This window comes from Lytechinus pictus, chromosome 17 (genome assembly GCF_037042905.1).
Source record: "Lytechinus pictus isolate F3 Inbred chromosome 17, Lp3.0, whole genome shotgun sequence".
NCBI lineage: Eukaryota > Metazoa > Echinodermata > Echinoidea > Temnopleuroida > Toxopneustidae > Lytechinus > Lytechinus pictus.
In genome coordinates this window covers 47,068-66,763 of record NC_087261.1, presented here as the reverse complement: position 1 = coordinate 66,763, position 19,696 = coordinate 47,068, and the positions used below count along the sequence as shown (strand labels likewise).

Here is a 19,696-nt window from a genome sequence, read left to right as displayed (position 1 = left end):
TACAATGATACCAGAATCATGAAATTCGATGCACAATTAGAGCAGCAATGACAGAATGAAAAGAGGTGTTTTGGTCCGCATCAAGCTCATTAAATATGCAAAACTTCTCAAGTCATGAATATCACTTGGATGAAAGAAGCCACTTTTTGGGGACCTGCCTACTGACTGTTATTGAGGAAAACAAATGAATTTCCAAGAGAGGACACTTTTTCAAAATAAATAAAATAAAAGTCTTACAAACAAAATTAGAAGTCACTGCATTTTCTTTGACTTAGATGTCATGATAATTATCCGATTTTACCAGCATTGTTAAATTTTCTGCATGAGACTTATGACAAGCTTTGAACAGGTTTCACTCCTCTCCATCTACATCAATGAACATAGACTGAGGGCATCAACACTTTGCCAGTGTTGCTGCCCTTTATGTTTGTTGATCTACAAGTATGTACTTAAAATTATATGCATTAAATTTGTTATTGGTCTATTAAGATAGAAGGAAAGGAATTGACTTGAATAAGCAATTCAGAGGGAGTTTTCTTAGTATATATCTCTTAATACTAATAAAATTTCTTCTTATTGTTTAATATACATTGTGAAGTGTGACACGTCTGACAAGAATAAGTAGATGTATTGCTATTCAGAATCATACTAGTATGATATCACCTTTTTTTTGCCTTGTTTTGTATTGATAAATCAATTCCAATGAATTCAAAAGGAAAGAGATATTGTGAGAGATTTTTGTATAAAATCATCGAATGAATTCATTATTTGAAAGATTATAGTCATAAACTTGTATAATAAAATTAAAAAGTAAAGGAATTATATTTCTTCATATGAGTGTCTTCATTTATTGTTCTGTGCTCAAAGTGAAATAGTCTGATCTCCCCTATATTGGGGAGCCCCGACTCCTTATAGGGATGCTCCGGGCTGAAAATATTTATAACTAAATAGAGTAAAATTCACTGAGTAAAATGCTGAAAATTTCTTCAAAATTGTTATCAAAGTTATTGAATTTTTAAGTTTAGCAATACTTTGTGAAAATAGTTATATGCACATCATCATGAAAATTCATGAGGTGGACTGATGATGTCACGTCTACACTTTCCTTTTTCTTATGTTATTACATGTTTTTTTCATTATATGAACAATGTGTCTCCTTTATAATGAAATAAGTTGCAGCAATGAATATCTAATGCATTAAATCACTTGTCAATCCAATTTTTTTCAGTTCTTGGTAGAAAAAAATTGAATAACCTAATTTCATAGAATAAAATACAAAAGGACAAGTAGGGATATGACATCATTAATTCGCTCATTGAATATTCATGAAGACATGCCTAGAACTGTTTCGCCGGAATAATGCAAATCTTTTAAAATGCCATAACTTTGTTATTCCTTGTCTGATTTTGTTCAAATTTTTAGTGTTTTGTTTGTCTAATTTTTCTTTATTTGTTTATAATATCATATTACCTTCAGCCTGGAGCATCCCTTTAATAAGTATCAAAGGAGTGCCCCATTATGGGTACTGAGCTCCCCCCCCCCCCCCCGACGATCATTATTACATTGTACTCGCTTGGTCTGCTATTCAAAAAGTCTGGGAGAAACCCATTTAATCTGTCATTTCAGTCTATTTACCATTTGGTCTACTCTTCCGTGGTCTAAACACCCACCAAGTCTGATTCTCATTAATAGTCTAAAGCTTTATACATGTAGTCAAATTTCTGTTTAGTCTAAAAACTATTTTGTCAAATGACAATTGGGTCAAAAAGAGTCAATCTCACTGAATCTCTCTATTCTGTATACAGTGCGTCCAACCAAAAAGGAAACCCGTTTTCAGAGATAGATTTCACAGTTATTATATTTTTACGATGAATTTGATACGTACTGTAAGAGTCGGTGGAATCTCAACGTTAATATTTGAGACCAACAGCTTAGCAAATCATTAAGGGATGGCAGATTGCTCACAATCCGGCTAACAATAAATGAGACCTATCAGGTATAATTTGTGCAGAAACTCGTGTGTGAATCTGAGTCCACTTTCATTTCAGGGATCAGTGAGAGAAACTTATCAAAGAATAAAAAAGAAATGCTAATGATCCAATTAGCATAAATGCCATCAAGAACCAATCTTGTTCAATTTTTCTGCGGAACCTGATTTTGACATCAAATTTTCCAACTCTTCTAGCTCATTAACGTGTGAAGTGTTCGTCACATATAAGGTATTAAAATGTAGAGGAATAGTGGAATTGTATGTTGTAAATTAAATATCATTATCAATTTGCCTTTGACGAAAAAGGATGTAATTGTGGGTATCCGGTTTCCTTTCTTCTGGGACGCATGGACTGTACAGTGTATTCGACTAAGTGAATATTTGACGAAATGGGTATAGCCTAGATTTAAATGGAAATTGGACGAAATTGTAAATGGACTTCTTTGTAACGAGACCAAATGGTTTGTAGACAAAGTAGGCATAGACCAATAATAGACCCAATTCTCTGATTGAATACCATATAAATTAGAGCTGTCTAAACTGTCAATTATCAAATCCTTTTCCTTTGTGATTTTAAAATCAAGAGTCCAACCATGTAGAGTGGGGTTCTAACACATTTTTGAGTCATTTACATGGCATAACAGTGAGTATAGATATGGCTGTGTGAACAGGGTAGTCTTACTGGTGTGCTTGAGATAATTTACATGGCATACCAGTGAGTAGAGATATGGCTGTGTGAACAGGGTAGTCATACTGGTGTGCTTGAGATCATTTCAGGGCAAACCAGTGAGTAGAGATATGGCTGTGTGAACAGGGTAGTCAAACTGGTGTGCTTGAGGTCATTTACATGGTATACCAGTGAGTAGAGATTTGGCTGTGTGAACAGGGTAGTCATACTGGTGTGCTTGAGATCATTTACATGGCAAACCAGTGAGTAGAGATTTGGCTGTGTGAACAGGGTAGTCATACTGGTGTGCTTGAGATCTTACTTAGCTTAGCCGGGTAATATAGGAGCGCCTTGAGCACCTAACAAGGTGGATATGTGCGCAATATAAATACCCTATATTATTACTGGTGTGCTTGAGGTCATTTACATGGCAAACCAGTGAGTAGAGATATTGCTGTGTGAACAGGGTAGTCTTACTGGTGTGCTTGAGGTCATTTACATGGCATACCAGTGAGTAGAGATATGGCTGTGTGAACAGGGTAGTCTTACTGGTGTGCTTGTGGTCATTTACATGGTATACCAGTGAGTAGAGATTTACTGGTGTGCTTGAGGTCATTTACATGGCAAACCAGTGAGTAGAGATATGGCTGTGTGAACAGGGTAGTCTGGTGTGCTTGAGATCATTTACATGGCATACCAGTGAGTAGAGATTTGGCTGTGTGAACAGGGTAGTCTTACTGGTGTGCTTGAGGTCATTTACATGGCAAACAAGTGAGACGAGATATGGTTGTGTGAACAGGGTAGTCTTACTGATATGCTTGAGATCATTTACATGACATACCAGTGAGTAGAGATTTGGCTGTGTGAACAGGGTAGTCTTACTGGTGTGCTTGAGGTCATTTACATGGCAAACCAGTGAGTAGAGATTTGGCTGTGTGAACAGGGTAGTCTTACTGGTGTGCTCGAGGTCATTTATATGGAAAACCAGTGAGTAGAGATTTGGCTGTGTGAACAGGGTAGTCTTACTGGTATGCTTGAGATCATTTACATGGCATACCAGTGAGAAGAGATTTGGCTGTGTGAACAGGGTAGTCTTACTGATATGCTGTAAGGCCAACTCATATAAAATGAACATAACACTGTCAATGTTGTCATTTATGAGTTAATACCCAACCAAAAACAATACATTTCAGTAGGACACAATAAATATCAAGTCTTATATGCTACCTGAAAAAGCAGATCTACACAATAAATTGCTTAATAATTGATCAACTACAAGTGATTTAACTCTAACTTACCTGGGATATTTTGCAAACATGAATTCCTAGGGGCACCTTGATGTACCCCCCCCCCCACCCCCAAGACCTTGGCTATGGATATTCTTTAAGCCCAAAATAACATTTGGTTTATTACAGACTTTCCTTGTGATTTATTGTGAGTTTTGACCTGGGCCAATTCTGTAACTCCAAAAATGAGAATCTAAGAAAACATATCCATGTATGTACCACATCTTTAATTCCAAAAGGAAAACTAAGTTTATGTCTGGTAATATCAATACACTCCAACCAATAATCAACACAAAATTGACAGGCATAAAGACCAACATGAAAAGCAATCAAATAATTTAATTTGCGAATGTACAAAGTAGCACTTTTGTACAATGAATAATACAGTAGGATGCATGAAATTTTTGGCATAAAAAAAAAGAGTAAAACAGATAAGAGTCAGATAAATATTGCACTCCATGAAAGTTTACAAAGAAAACGATGAATTACATAGGGGTATTGGTATTTTCAAAGCAAACTTTCTGTTTAACATACATGCACATACTTCTCAGAAATGTCTATTTTACAACATCTTTCTTTTTTTTTTTAATACAAAGGGGCTTATCCTAGATGATTACTTTATATTGATTTTTCTGACAATAATTATGCTTACTTTAATTTCACAAGTTACCAACCAAACAGCTTGATTAGTTTTGACATCATATCTAAAATAAATGAACTATACTTCAAAATACTTTGCCCTCATCAAAAAAAGTAAAAAGCTGCAATTTTTAAGGCAATTGGCAAAGAAAGGATTACCGGTGCGGTATGATACAAGAAATTAGGATTGGAGTTTGGTTTGATTTTCATAGATTACCCCCTAACTCAACTTAAAACTGAGGTAAAGTGCCATGGAACAGATTATTTATCTATTGATGACGCCCTAACTCACCCTAAAACTGGGGTAAAGTGCCATAGAACAGATTATTTCTCTATTGATGACACCCTAACTCAACCTAAAACTGGGGTAAAGTGCCATGGAACAGATTATTTCTCTATTGAAGACACCTTTGGCATAAATCCAAGCAGTGAACCTATTTTTCGGTAAATTGCCAATTCGTCTACTGCCAACTCGTCCACTCACCACATGGTCTACCTTCATTAAGTCTAATGTCATTATGTCTATCAACATTCATCTAACAACCATTTGGTCTAATAACCATTTGGTCCAATCAACACTTCATCTAATACCCAGTTTGTCTATTACCATTTCGTCTAATAACCAGTTGGTCTAATACCCATTTTCTTTTCATTCATTTTGCATTTAACACTTTAATTTAAGTAGACCAAATGGTATATGGACTATAATAAAATGGATATTGGACCAACTGGTTATTAGACTAAATGAAAGTAGACCATGTGGTGAGTGGACGAACTGATGGTAGACCAAATGATAGTAGACGAATTGGCAATTGGACGAATTGGAAATAAATCTATTATTCGAGGGGGGGAGATTATCTTTATAATTGTTTCAACCCCCCCCCCTCCCTTGAAGGTATGACATCATGGATAAACGCCAGTGGATGGCGCTGTATACAGTAAATGCTTACCAGGTACTGTATTATTATCTTGGGAAATGCTACATATATGTATGCTTAATATCTACAATATGAATATGAGAATGATCTGTGTCCATCTCGAAGCCAACATGGGATAGTAATACTGAGCCCACCTTGTATATACATGTACATGTAATCTATATCCCAAAATTTGATTGTAAGCTTCTGTACACAGTTGTCCACAGACATGCAATTAATAATGTACAGTGTACCGGTATGCTACAGGGCTGGGTGGGAATGAGAGATAAATGACAACATGCATTGTAATGGAATGAATTTCCTCTAGTTCAAAAAATATGAATGGTCTAACAGGACCAGAAAGCAAAGAAACACAGGATGAAATGTGAGAATAAAAGCTAAAAACATTTTTTTTGCATTATGATTATCATCAATAAAGAGAAAGTTCTTCATAATAAAAAAAAAAAAACTCTCTTTATTTGAAACCATCATTCACTAATTCCTTTAATTTGTACATTTTCATTAAAAAATATCATGACGATGAACTTCCCCTTTAAATGTTCTTATAAATTATCAAATATTAATGAATCCATTATTTAGTTAATCTGAAAATGTAAAAAGAAAAAAACCCATATAAGCCTAAAAATAAAAATCACTGCAAACATGTAAGCAACCATATTATTCGCAAGTTAGTTCAGAGGTACATGTTCAACTTCAGAGCAAATATTCAATATCTCAAAGATGTAAATACACAACAAATTATATAATGCGTACTGCACAGGCACGAAGAGAACATAAAGACATATTTGCTATTCTCATTTGATTGTAATATTTATCATGGAAAGTTGTGGTCCTACATATTCTGTAATTTTAAAGTATCTCCTCATAAAGATGTTTGTTTTTGTTTTTTGCCCTTTATGGAAAAAAGATGACAATTTGCTGACATCAGCATTAATGCTCAGCTAATCATTCTCTCATACATTGAGTAGCTGGATTCTGCAAAGTTCTCGCCAGGAATGGGGGGGGGGGGGGGGAGATCAAATGTTACCAATACAGTATTAGGCCTGGGACCAATTACCCTTTTTGTCACTTGATGCCCTGCCATGATTGTAAACAATCAAATGATTTGTACAATCAAGATTAATTACTGGATTATCAGAAATCAGCTTAATGATATCAACACCACTTCCTAGTTTCGGGAATTAAAAGGTCTTGGGTTGGCTTTAATAGCTAGCCTACTAATGATGGGTCAAAACATTTAAAAACATTTCATCCCCTTTGTATTAAAACAGTACTGTTAAGAAGTGGGAAAAGGGACAAGTACTGTTATCCAGATATATATTCCTGATTTTATATAATATTCTGCATTTATAACACAATTTCTCATTTGGCAAACCTGAGTTGTTAAAATAACATATTTACTTAAACTCTACTAAAAGGAATGGTTTGATGTTTATATTGCCATGAATAACAAACAAAACAATAAACAGTTTACTCTGAAAGGCTTGAACATTATACACATTGGGATAATTCATTATGTTAAGATTTTATTCCTCAAGGATGTCATTTATGTTAAAATACATGTAGTCTCACACATTAATGAAAAGAACCGCAGAATTATGAGCATTGAAAGTAAAAAATCAACAATCACTATTAACTTGTGTGATTCCAAAGGGCTTCTTCCAGTTCTTCCAGTAGGTAACAGATTAAAGAAATGAAATATTTAGCATAGCCTTGCATTATAAATCTAATTTAAGAGCTTGAAGCCTTGATATAAAGGCATTAGTCTCACTTAAGGAGTCTTTGATCTCCTGCAATTTCTTCCTGATCATTTTCTGGTCCTCGGCAGCACAACCTAAGAGGGCGCCCTGGAACCTCTCATCAACAGGCCCCAGCTCGGTCCCACCAAGGCAACTGTTCAGATAGAGCTTGACCCGTTGGCTACTCTGCTCCAGGTTAGATTGTAAAGTGTCGATGAGATCACGCAGATAACCTTTGACCTTCAATAGGGATTCCTCCTGGGCAGGTGTCCGGATTGTCTGGATGTTGATGTCGACTGTCAAGCAGCGAGTGATAAGACGGTCGATGTAAAGTCCAAGCTCCTCGCGCTCCGCTAGAGTCAGAAGAAAACAGAGAAAAAAATCAAATGTTACCCAAACGACATGAATTTATTTCTTTTAATTCTATTTGAGGTCAAGTCCACCCCAGAAAAATGTTGATTTGAATTAGAGAAAAATCAAACTAGAATAACGGTGAAAATTTCATCAAAATCCGGCGTAAAATAAGAAAGTTATGACATCTTACAGTTTCGCTTATTTTTCACAAAACAGTGATGCACAATTAAGGGACAATCAAATGAGCGAGTCGATGATGTCCTTCACTGACACTACATGTATGTCTATTTCATTTGTTTTTTATTTTTTGAATTATTTCATTTTCTTACAGATATGAGAGTATGGACCAACTTGACTGAACCATATATTTAACATACAAAAGAAATAGTGAGTGGATGATGTCATTAATCTCATTTGCAGACCAGAATGTGCAAGGTAACTGTTTTGTAAAAATACACTTATTTTACATCCGATTTTGATGAAATTTTCAGTTTCATGCTTGTTAGATTTTTTCTCTTTTTATTCAAATCAACTCTTTGTTGGGGTGGACTTGTCCTTTAATGATTCCTCCTTAAATAGGCACACTTAATCTACCATTTAATTATGTTTCACCATTCTCTATATTTTTTTCATGTTTAACCAAAAAAGGGCAAATTGATGTGTGCATGAACATGTAGGTCAGAAAATCAATCAATATAGGAACATACTACACTACACTACGAATCGGAAACATCCGAGAATGAATCAACAATAGAATGCCTGGCTTTGTGATCTGACATAAGAGTTGGTAAATCAAACATACACACCCAGGTACAAATCAAATTAATTTTACCTTGATTGATTGATTGATTGATTGCAAAGATGTAAGTACAGTATCAGATGTTTCCTGCAATATTTCCCAAGAATAATTGATGTTTTTTACAAGGGAAGTCATCCTTTTATAGGTCTCTGGCTTTTAGTTACTTCTCCACAATGTAGAATTAAGAAATTTTATATCTATGTCTATGATGTGCTTTTATGTGGAAATTATTATGTCGCATTCATCTGAGAAGTTTGGATTATAAAATCATTTCAAGATCTACATATCTCATTAACGGGAGTCACCTGATGACAAAATATAACAAGAATGGCCTTTTAAAAGTACAAGGAGATATGCCTTTTCATTTAATACTATTTGACCCAAGAAATAGACTCAAATCAACACATTACTACAGTATTAGGAGCACTGCAGCGTAAAATAATGTTAGGCCTACATAAATTTCCTGTATGTAGGCCTATATGTAAAATAATATGAGTTGATCTACAATCAAACAAGCATTGAAAACTTCATCAAAATTTGGATTATACAATGAATTTTTCATTTTCTTGAATGTTCAAAGTTTGATAAAACATTGAATGAATGTGGACGTGGTAAGGAAAAACTGGTTAAATGACAAGTTCACCCTAACAAAAAGGGAAGTCGATTTGAATAAAAAGAGAAAATTAAACAAGCACAACACTGAAAATTTCATTAAAAAAAATATGAGGAAGAAAATATCAAGAAAAAAAGGTCTGAGGCTAAACTTGAAAAACTGAATCATGTACGTACTCCCAAAAAAAAAGAGCAAAAAAAAAAAGAGCTAAAAATCAATACTACGGTACTCTAGTTAAAAGTCACATGATTCAATTGGAAAATGAAAATCAACAGATCAACTCTTTAGTGGAAGTGTAGGGTTGAAGAAAATTATATGTTTGGAGTTGAAAATAAATGAAGTTCTAAATCATCAAACTGAAGGGGAATGAAGCAGACGCAAAATGAAGAGAACTTAAACCGAAGGAGTCTGGTTGTACACTGTTTAATATCTGGGCTATTTTGCCTCAGCTTAACTTTGGATCACAGTATAATTTACATAAATATTTAAATTAGAAATAACAACCAATCAAACTAAAAAAAATGGAAGGATCGAACTAAAATGTAAGAACCCAATTCATAAGATAAACCAATAAGGAATGAGATGGGATGACAAAGATGTCTGGTGATTATGTAATAATGGAAGTAGAAACTAAGGAGTCAGGTGAGAAATGGAATGAGTGGAACACCTGAAGAGAGAATAGAGAAGGAATGAAGATGACAAGAGAAACACAGGAAAGGCATTCAGAGTCTATGAATGACAACTGAATATCATTAAACTCAAATGACCTAAGTCCAGACTGCAAGGGCAGTACTGAAAAGAAATGCAAATGAACTAAAGTCTAGACAGAACAGAAATGTAATACACCTGAAGAAAACACAAGTCAAAGGAAATAAACAAAATAGGTAAATGACAAATTAACAATCTTACAGAAGTTTAAGACATTGTGCCCTCAGGCTCATCCCATGAAATAACCCAGGGAGCTTTTTATTAATTGAGACCCCAATCTACCCCAGTGTCTCCCTCGTTTTGCATGGTTGACTCCTGGGCTCCGGCCCGCTTTGCGGGCCGGAGCCCAGGAGTCAACCATGCAAAACGAGGGAGACACTGGGGGTAGATTGGGGTCTCAATTAATAAAAAGTGGAAACAGAAATTATGCACTTACCACGACGTATGGATGAAGGTCTATCGTGACACACAAATCCTGACATCAAGGCACAGACTGGAACCTCAAAAAAACAAAAAGTTCTGTCGCAATACCTCTCCTTCTTTCAAAATTCAAAACAAAATGGGCGATCAAGACTGAGGCTATATTTTTTTTTTTTTTTAGGTTTCAGTCTGTGCCTCGATGTCAGGATTTGTGTGTCACGATAGACCTTCATCCATATAATTGTGGTAAGTGCATAATTTGTTTCCACATTTTATTAAGATTATGGCAAGTTCCCCCATGTCTGCGCAGTCCCCCTTGTCTGCGCACACGCATATCTGCGCGATTCTAGTGAAAGAAGATCTATACGCAACGCGCAAGGAGCACGAACTCTACACATGCAATACATAGACTGTATGTCTATTCGTAAAAAAAATCCAACTCAAAATGATGGAAAAATAATGAATTTAGGGCATTTCATGTGACGGCCTCAAAATGCAGCCTTCTTCATCAAAATCCCTGAATCGTGTGCAAAGTGAATGAGTGCGCAGACATGGAGTACCATTTTTTTTCAATCTGAAAATGACAGACCAAGGTTTTTTTAAGAAAAACCTATATATTTTCTTTCATTTTTTTAATGAGAAATTTGGTACACTTACTTATTATAAGGAACATTATCACCCGTATCAGACATCTGAGCTGGTCATTAACAAAGTCGTATTGCCCTACATTTTCTGAATATCAGGAAAGGATACATGTAGGTATATTGTTTGTATTTTCCTCGGTCTCAATGCGTGTATTGACTTTGCACGCAGAGACGACGCAAAATATACCTTTGTATTTTCCCTGGTCTCACATCCGGGCCTTTGAAGATGCGAATGAAGTGAAACGCTTCATAATGTTCCGCGCACCAACGATCTACGTCATAATAAAGACAACGCTGGATCTGGGTGCTTGCAAGTACGTCATAATGGTAAAGTGCAGAGCCTAGACACTGATATTATCATGACACAACAGAACTCTATTCTTAAAAGATATCACTGTTATCATGATTTTTGCTCTAGATATCTTAATTCAATTTATTCAAATTCTATTCAATAAAAATACAAGATACAATATTGATCAGAGAAATACATAATAACAAAACAATTTATAAACATACATACATGTAAATATAAAATGAAATTTGGGAGACTGCAAAAGACCGAAAGGTCTTGACGAGGCAGGCCCCGAGTGCCATCATGACAATACATATACATTGGCATAGGTTAAAAATAATGATGACATGAACAGGATGAAAAAAATATAAATACAAATTTCCTAACCCCCCCCCTCCCCCATCGGGAACTGGAAGCCAGTGTAACAATATATAAATTATCAAAATACACTTTAAGAAGATTTATGAGTCATATGATGATAAAATGTGTTTTTTAGCTTACGCTTAAAAGAATAAAGCGAAGAACATTTTTTAATTTCACAAGGCAGCGAGTGCCAAACATCAGGTCCTCTATGTCTGATGGATTTATAAGCAAGTACTGTTTTGGGATTACTAAGATGAAAATTGTTAGAACCTCTGGTATTGTGTTCATGAACCTGGGTATTGCGTATAAACATTGAATTAAAATTGCTTGGAACCAAGTGATTAGTATAATTGAACATAAAATTTGCAGTTTGTAAGATATTGATATCAGATATTTTTAATATGTTCAGTTTTTTGAAAATTGGATCAGTATGGGCTAAGTAAGGAGAACCTGTGCAAATTCTTATGGCTCTTTTTCTGCAGTAGCAATAAGGAATTAACATTTCTTTTGGTTCCACAACCCCACGCAATATTAGCATAAGATAAATAAGATAATATGAAAGAATTGTACAATAGTATAATAGACGTATCTTTAAGTTTAAACATTATACCAATAATTCTAGAAATATGAGTTCTTAGATGCTGAAAATGCAAATGCCAGTTTAAATGTTGATCGAGAACAACGCCAAGAAATTTAACATTAGTTTTCCTTTCAATTAGGGTATTGTCTATTAAGATTTGGCACTGGTCTTCCATAATCTTTTTGATTGGGTTGTGAAATATAATATAATTGGTTTTACTGAGGTTTAGAGATAACTTATTACATTGTAGCCAGTTGGTTAGTTTACGTAATTCTACATTGATAGTGACGATCATTTTATTAAAATCATGATGAGAATATAATAGTGTCGTATCATCTGCAAATAACACATAGCTAAGCATTTTGGAAGAATTTACAATGTCGTTCATATATTATAAAAAGAAGCGGCCCAAGAATGGATCCTTGTGGGACGCCACACTGGAGTTCTAAAATTTGTGATTTATTTAAGTCGACCTCAGTCTATTGAATTCTGTTCTTTAAATAATCTTTGAACCATGCAAGAGGCGTACCCCTTATACCATAACGTTCAAGTTTATGTATTAATATTGAATGATCAAGCGTGTCGAACGCTTTTGAAAGGTCCAAAAATAATCCAGTTATATATTGTTTTTTTGCAAGGGATTTGGTTATTCTATCATATAAGTCCAAAACTGCTAATTCAGTTGAATGTTGTCTCCTAAAACCATATTGGGCGGGGCAAAGTAATTTGTTTTTGTCTAAAAAAATTATATACCTGGATATGGATTATTCTTTCTAAGATTTTAGATAAAGAGGGTAAGATAGATATAGGTCGGTAATTTTCACATTGGATACGATTTCCCTTTTTGAATATTGGTACGACCCGTGCTAATTTGAAAGAATTCGGATAGCATCCAAGAGACAATGATAAGTTGAAAATATGACATAGTGGTTCAGCTATAAAAAAGATTATTTGTTTTAAGATAAGTGAGTTAATATCGTCATGACTACAAGTTTTGGTATTTTTAAAGGATTTTACTATGGATATAACTTTGTGTGGTCTTACGGGTTTGAAAAATATCGAGTTTTCAGCTCGTTCAGGTAAAAAATCTTTAAAAGAGTGCTCATTAGTTATTAAAGTTTTTGATAACGTTGGCCCTATGTTTACAAAATATTTGTTTAAGATGTTTACAATCTTCTGTGGGTCACGTGTCTTTTCTTTTTCAGAGTACATTTCTTTTGTGAAATCTGTTCTTTTGCCCCTACCTAAGATATTGTTTAAGATGGACCAGGTAGCAGACATATTTCCCGATACTCTTTTTTAAAGTTTATTTGTATAATACATTTTGCGTGATGCTCTAATAAAGGCTGTTAGTTTGTTACGATAAGCCTTAAATATGTTATGTTGGACGGTATTGCTAGGATTGCGTATATACAACTTATATAATCGGTTCTTTTTTCGGATAGAATTCATTATCGCATTAGTAATCCAGGGATTATGAATATTATTAGTTCTTTTCTTTTTGAGCAAACAAGGTATATTTTTATCATAACATTCCTTAAATTTTTGAAGAAAAAGGTCATATGCTATGTTCACGTCATGTGTTTCTTGAAATACATCTGACCAGGTTTCTTTTATAAGGTCAATTTTAAGGGAGTTTATATTTTCGATTGAATATTGTCTATTAAAATATTCATTAGATTCACATCGTTTCCCTTGTGTTTTTCTTGATATTGTAAAAATAGGAAGGTGATCTGATATATCAGAGTATAAAATACCACTTTTGAAATCTTCTCTTGCAACATTTGTGAAAATGTTATCTAAAAGCGATGCGGATGTCGGGGATACTCTGGTAGGCTTATCTGTTAATGGATAGAGGGCGTAACTATTCAGAAACGACATGAATGTATTAAAAGTCTGGTCGTTTTTTGTAAGTAAGTTTACATTAAAGTCGCCCATTAGATAAATATGTTTACCACCTTTCGAAAAATTACTGATACATGATTCTAATTGAAGAGTGAATGATTCAATATTCGTACCGGGAGGACGATATGCTACTCCTACAATTACATTTTTACATTTGACATTGGTAATTTCTACAAAAAGCATCTCAAAGTCTGGTGATTCGGACAGAGGGGTCGTTAATTGAAAGGAAATATCTTCTTTTACATATAATACTACGCCTCCTCCACGTCCATGTAATCTGTCCGACCGTAACATCTGATAACCTTCTAAATTGAATAAAGTAGGAGAATTAGGGTTTAACCATGATTCACTTACTCCAATGATGGATAGCCAATTGTTCAGGGATTTAAGTAGATTAGATACATTGTCAAAGTTGCGACTTAAACTCCGGGCATTTAAATGTAGTAAGCTGAAATAAGACTTGTTGTTTTTATGACAGGAATTAAACTCATCGGGTAAATAGTAGTGGCATTCATTAGATTTGAGTTCTTCTTCAGAAAAAGACATGTTTAAAGACTCAACCATCTAAGGATTTACATTGTTCGTTTATGCAGTACACTACATGTACTATCGTTAAGACACTGGCATTGGTATCTAAAGACATGTTCTTAAAGTGGAAATGGCAATTGTTACAATATGACTTTGAGAGACTAAATACACGGGAAAAACATATACAAAAGCCCATTAAAGATCGAATATAGAATATGTACACACTATAAGCAAAGATCTAAACAATATAATGGTGTATAATAATGAAATAGAATATAAAAGTATAAAACAATTACTATATATTATTTAGCGCATAAACAATTCGGATAATCTGGAGGAAAATTCGTAAATTTTAGGTTTGCCTTCAGCAAATATATAGACACATGATAATATAATAATGTAAGTATGCATAAAGCAATGATATGTTGATAGACATTGGATATACTGTAGACAGTAATTTAACCCATAAATTTATCGGGTTGAAGTTGTATTGAGACATACAAAGAGTTATTCAGATGCAGAATATAAAATTACAATCTTTATGATTATATATTAATGTTGAGTTACAAATACAATGTGGTTTGATTTAAACAACAGTTTCGTGAATATTATAGAAGGGTATTTAATATAACACAGTTTTTCAGGATCTACTAAAATTGCCCATATAGGGAATAGACAAACTGTAGCGTTAAAAGAGTTTATAAGGCAAGAAGGTCACTTTCTCTGAAGATTTGTTTCTTCATTGAAGTGTTAGGATCTGTCGTTTTAACCAAGGCGATAACACGGCCATCACTTGTCCATGCCGCGTTTACATTTTTGTGTTGGCTTGTCTTCTTGAGGAGTTTGAGGGTTGTCAGTGTCAAATCTTCTTGAATAGAAATTCCACTCCCTTTCAATGTCTTTTTCGCTTTCATAAATTGCGTCTTCTGTTTGTAGGAACACAATTTATCGATGATGGGTTTAGCCTTGGTTGGATCTTTTTGACCTACTCGATGGGATCGATCGATGTGGTGTTTTTTCAACTTGAACCCAAGCTGATCCTTGGCAATGTCAATTGCTATTTGATCGGTATCTTCACCTATTTTCTCTTTCACACCAAAAATTATAATGCTGTTTCTCCTTGTATACTGCTCGAGAATATTCAATTGGCGCTCCACGTCTTCTCTTTTCTCGATTTCATTCTGTAGCTGTTTCTCCAGAATATATGTTTCTTTTTCTTTACTCTCCAAAGAATTTTGAAGTTGAATGTTGGCTGATTCATTTTCTTCTATGTGGCGACGCATGTTTTCACATTGAACATTCACTACTTTATCCATTGTTTCTTTACAGACAGTCTCCATTGTTTTCATTAATTCTTTTGTTTTGAGTAATTTAGTGAGAATTGTTTGAAGGTGATAATCATCATTAGGTGAATGTTCAGACATATCAATCGTTACAGTGTCATCAGCTATATCACATTCAGAATCATTTGGATTGGTATGTTTCACCTTTTTCTTGCTTTTAGGGGTGCACTTCACTCTGGCGCCATCCCCCTTACCCGCCATGATCGGACACCGAAGCGAACGTAAACCTTAGTCGGGAGCAATATACACACGGATATATGTGACGATCAAAAGTACATATGGGACTGAGAGAATATATATAATACGTTCAAACGCTGAGCGTTCGGCAATGCAGATTTGCTGTTTCTCCCTCTAGATCAGTCCAATTACGAAAATTTTGTGGCAATTACATCACGAAAACATAGGTGTTTACAATCACAATTAAGTCAAGTCATAAAAAATAGAAAAGAAATCAGTATCTTCTTGCAAATCTTGGTTTGGATGATAATAAAAATATTGACTGCCCTCCTTTCGGGGAACATCAAATATATTGCCCTTAAAAGACCCATATTGCCCTCGTCTAAAGACTTGGGCCAATATGATTCTTTTGCTGGCAATATATTTGATGTTCCCCTCAAGACCAGTCAATATTATATAATTATTGACTGAAAGATTTTGTGAAATAAGAAGAAATTCATGTTAAATCTGAACTCAAATTGTTAGGTGCGCAGACTTGGGGCCCACCCACCCACGGCTACATCTCAGCCGCCGACTACAGAATAATTGAAGGCACGGCGCATTCAACAAATAACATTAATTTACGAAAAATTAATACGAGGACTTACAGAATGAAGTCCTCAGGACTACGAAACTTACGAAACGATGTGAAGTCAATTCCTCATAATTTGATGAATATCCCTCAAAATGCGTCATTTAAGCGTTGATTTTTCTTCTCGTTGACAAAATACGAGAGCTACCTTTTTAGCTCTCAAATTTTTTGTCTAATGAGCGAAAGAGGGCACGCGATTTATCTTCATATCAAAGACACTACAATTAAAAGACTAGACACAGAAATTATCTTACACGTAAATCGATGCAAAGCGTTACGCGAAGTCGGCAAAGTGTTCAATCTTTTTACTGTAAAGACTTTGGTTGAACGTTAAATGACAAACGAACGGTAGCACTTGCGGGGCTTTGTTCAAGGTACATAGAATTTTCTATATTTTTTGTTTAATTTGTCATCGTTTTGAATATTTTCCAAAAAGTATTATCGTCAGCAAAAATACTTTCCAGGCGGAGATAAGCGATTTTGCTCTTTTTTGTGTCCTTTTTAAATTAAAAAAATATGTTAAAAATTGATAATGGAACGCTTTCTACCAGAAAAAGCCATGGTGAGTAGCGGAATGGGTTTCGGCTAACATCATTCACGTTATGAAGCGATGGTAACGACAACTCTAAAATCCACTACAAAAACACGTTGGTTGTGCGAGGTTCGTATAGCATACTAACCTCGCAATAGTGTGAGTGGGGCCCACCATCATACTAAATTACTATTGAGACCTCAATCTACCCCAGTCCCGTGGCTCCCTCGTTTTGCACGGTCGACTCCTGGGCTCCGGCACGCAAAGCGAGTCGGAGCTCCCTGGGTTACCCATGAAATAGCCTTGCACTATCCCTATAAAGAATTCAAAATAACCAAACTACCTTCTGAGAGATGATCAATAGCCTCGCTCTGCATCATTGTGTTTAGAGAGTCCAACAAACGAGTCTTTTCATCATCAATTGATCTGGCCGTCTCCCTCATTTTCTCAACACGAACTTCCAAAGCATCCAAAGTCTTTAACAGATATTCATTGGCCTGCTTGCCTCCTCCACCATCATGATCATCTGTAAAATTATTTGGAGAGGGAGGTATCATCTCATTTTGGGCCTTCTTCTCTTCAACCTCACGTCCACTGCCAGCGATACAGGCCATCGCGTTCCGCCCGATCCACCCCGATAAGGCGATAGCAGCCGCGGCTCAGAAACTATCAAACTCAGACGGGCTACGCTGGATTATCTGTCTGTACGCATGGAAAAGATCCTCCAATTACTACCAGAAAAGGATTCACAAATTTTATGACGAGAATTCCGCTGATTTCCTTATTAATAGTAGATGTCTTATGATTTTCGTCTCGAAACCGATTGAAGTCTGAAGTCCCTAATTTAGCCAGGTCCAGCAGTAGGCCGACTTCTCTTTCTTGCGTAATTGTTGGTGTTGTTGTTGTTGAATATGATGGCGCTCTTCAATCTTGATCTTTCCAGATTATATGCGCCAGTCGCATTAATTTGGTAAGTAGGACGTCGTCGTCAAAGAAAAATCAATGCGACGCATCTCGCATTGACTTTGTAGGTCCTACAAAATTACAATCCAATATAATATTCCAAAATACATAATTGTAAATAACGCGTGTAAGAAATGAGAAATGATTGCCCGTGAGCAAGGAATGTATTCGACATTGCTCTTCTATCATGTAATCAAATAAATGGAAATGCTATACGCATGATAATCATTATTAAACATAAGCGTATCTCTTTTTCATATTTTGAACAAAATAAAATATACGTTCAATAGTTTCAAAAACTTTGCACACCTCACAGAGGCCTGGTGAATATGGTTAATTTGAAACACATAATAGTTTAATTTGTACTTACTAACTCTAATATGATGAAGGAGAATTTCCTCTTTCCGAGAAAAACCTTGCCTGCTAAAAAACATTATCATATAGCGGCATTTTCAGAAGCATTCCAATCTGCTTGCTAGATACCTTTATAATAATTTATGTCAAGCGTAAGCATGTAATATCATTTATAGCGCTTGGTAAAACAATGTTTACAAAGAAGTTTTCGTAGCTCCTCTCTTGGTAAAGGCGGTCTTATCAACGGTCTCGTTGCGGTTAACATATATCACACTGCCGGAATCCACTCAAAATTTAAATAAAATTTCATTAAAGGAAAAGTCCACCCCAACAAAAAGTTGATTTGAATCAAAAGAGAAAAATCCAACAATCGATTTCATCAAAATCGGATATAGGAAAGTTATGACATTTTAAAGTTTCGCTTAATTTCACAAATTAGTTATAATTATGCACATCCTGGTCGGTATGCATATGAGGAGACTGATAACGTCATCCACTCACTATTTCTATCGTATTTTATTATATGAAATATTCTAATGTTCTCCTCATTGTCAAGTAAAACAACAATTCCTTCCTAAACATGTCACTTAGCATTGTATTAATTGTTCATGCAGTCAACTTAGTCTTTAAGGCTGTAAAAAATACTTCGAGATATTGCATATTTCAAACAATAAAAAAAACAAAAGAATTAAGTATTGTGAGTGAGGGACATCATTGACTGTCTGATTAGCATGTCACTGAGTTGTGCATATTACTGATTTGTGAAAAATAAGTGAACTTTAAAATATCATATAACTTTTTTATATTTTACATCCTATTTTGATGAAATTTTCAGCATTATGCTCAATGAATTTGATATTTCTTTATTTATTCGTATCAAAATTTTCTGTCGTTGACTTGAAATTTAACAATAGTACGGTGAAATAGGAATAGTCAAATTGAGTGCTAACAAGGAATCTCAAAAAAATGATCAATGAATATGAATGGCCACGAGTTCCGCTCTCAAGACTTACATTTCCTGAAATACATTATTTTATATTGAGGGACATAAAATGCTGCTCTTGTTTTAAATATTTCCTGTTGGGATCCATCTGTATATGTAAAATAACCATTCCATACCATTCCAATTCTTTCTAGAACAAAAGATTTCATCTTAGCCGTTAGCATATCCTTTTTTCTTTAGTACGATGAGCATAAAAGACGCAGGAGGGCGGGATAAACGCCATTCCGG

At 34.9% G+C, this 19,696-nt stretch overlaps 1 protein-coding gene across 1 annotated transcript; it reads right to left on the bottom strand.

Moving 5' to 3' along the window:
* Positions 1-4,262: 4,262 nt before the first annotated feature.
* LOC129280003 (BAG family molecular chaperone regulator 2-like) lies at positions 4,263-18,061 on the bottom strand. The gene is made up of 2 exons (XM_064112295.1): positions 17,492-18,061; positions 4,263-7,612 (listed from the first exon to the last, which is right to left on the bottom strand). The coding sequence occupies exons 1-2, from the start codon at positions 17,760-17,762 to the stop codon at positions 7,239-7,241; spliced, it is 645 nt and encodes a 214-aa protein (XP_063968365.1). The 5' UTR covers positions 17,763-18,061; the 3' UTR covers positions 4,263-7,238.
* Between the last annotated feature and the right edge of the window lie 1,635 nt (positions 18,062-19,696).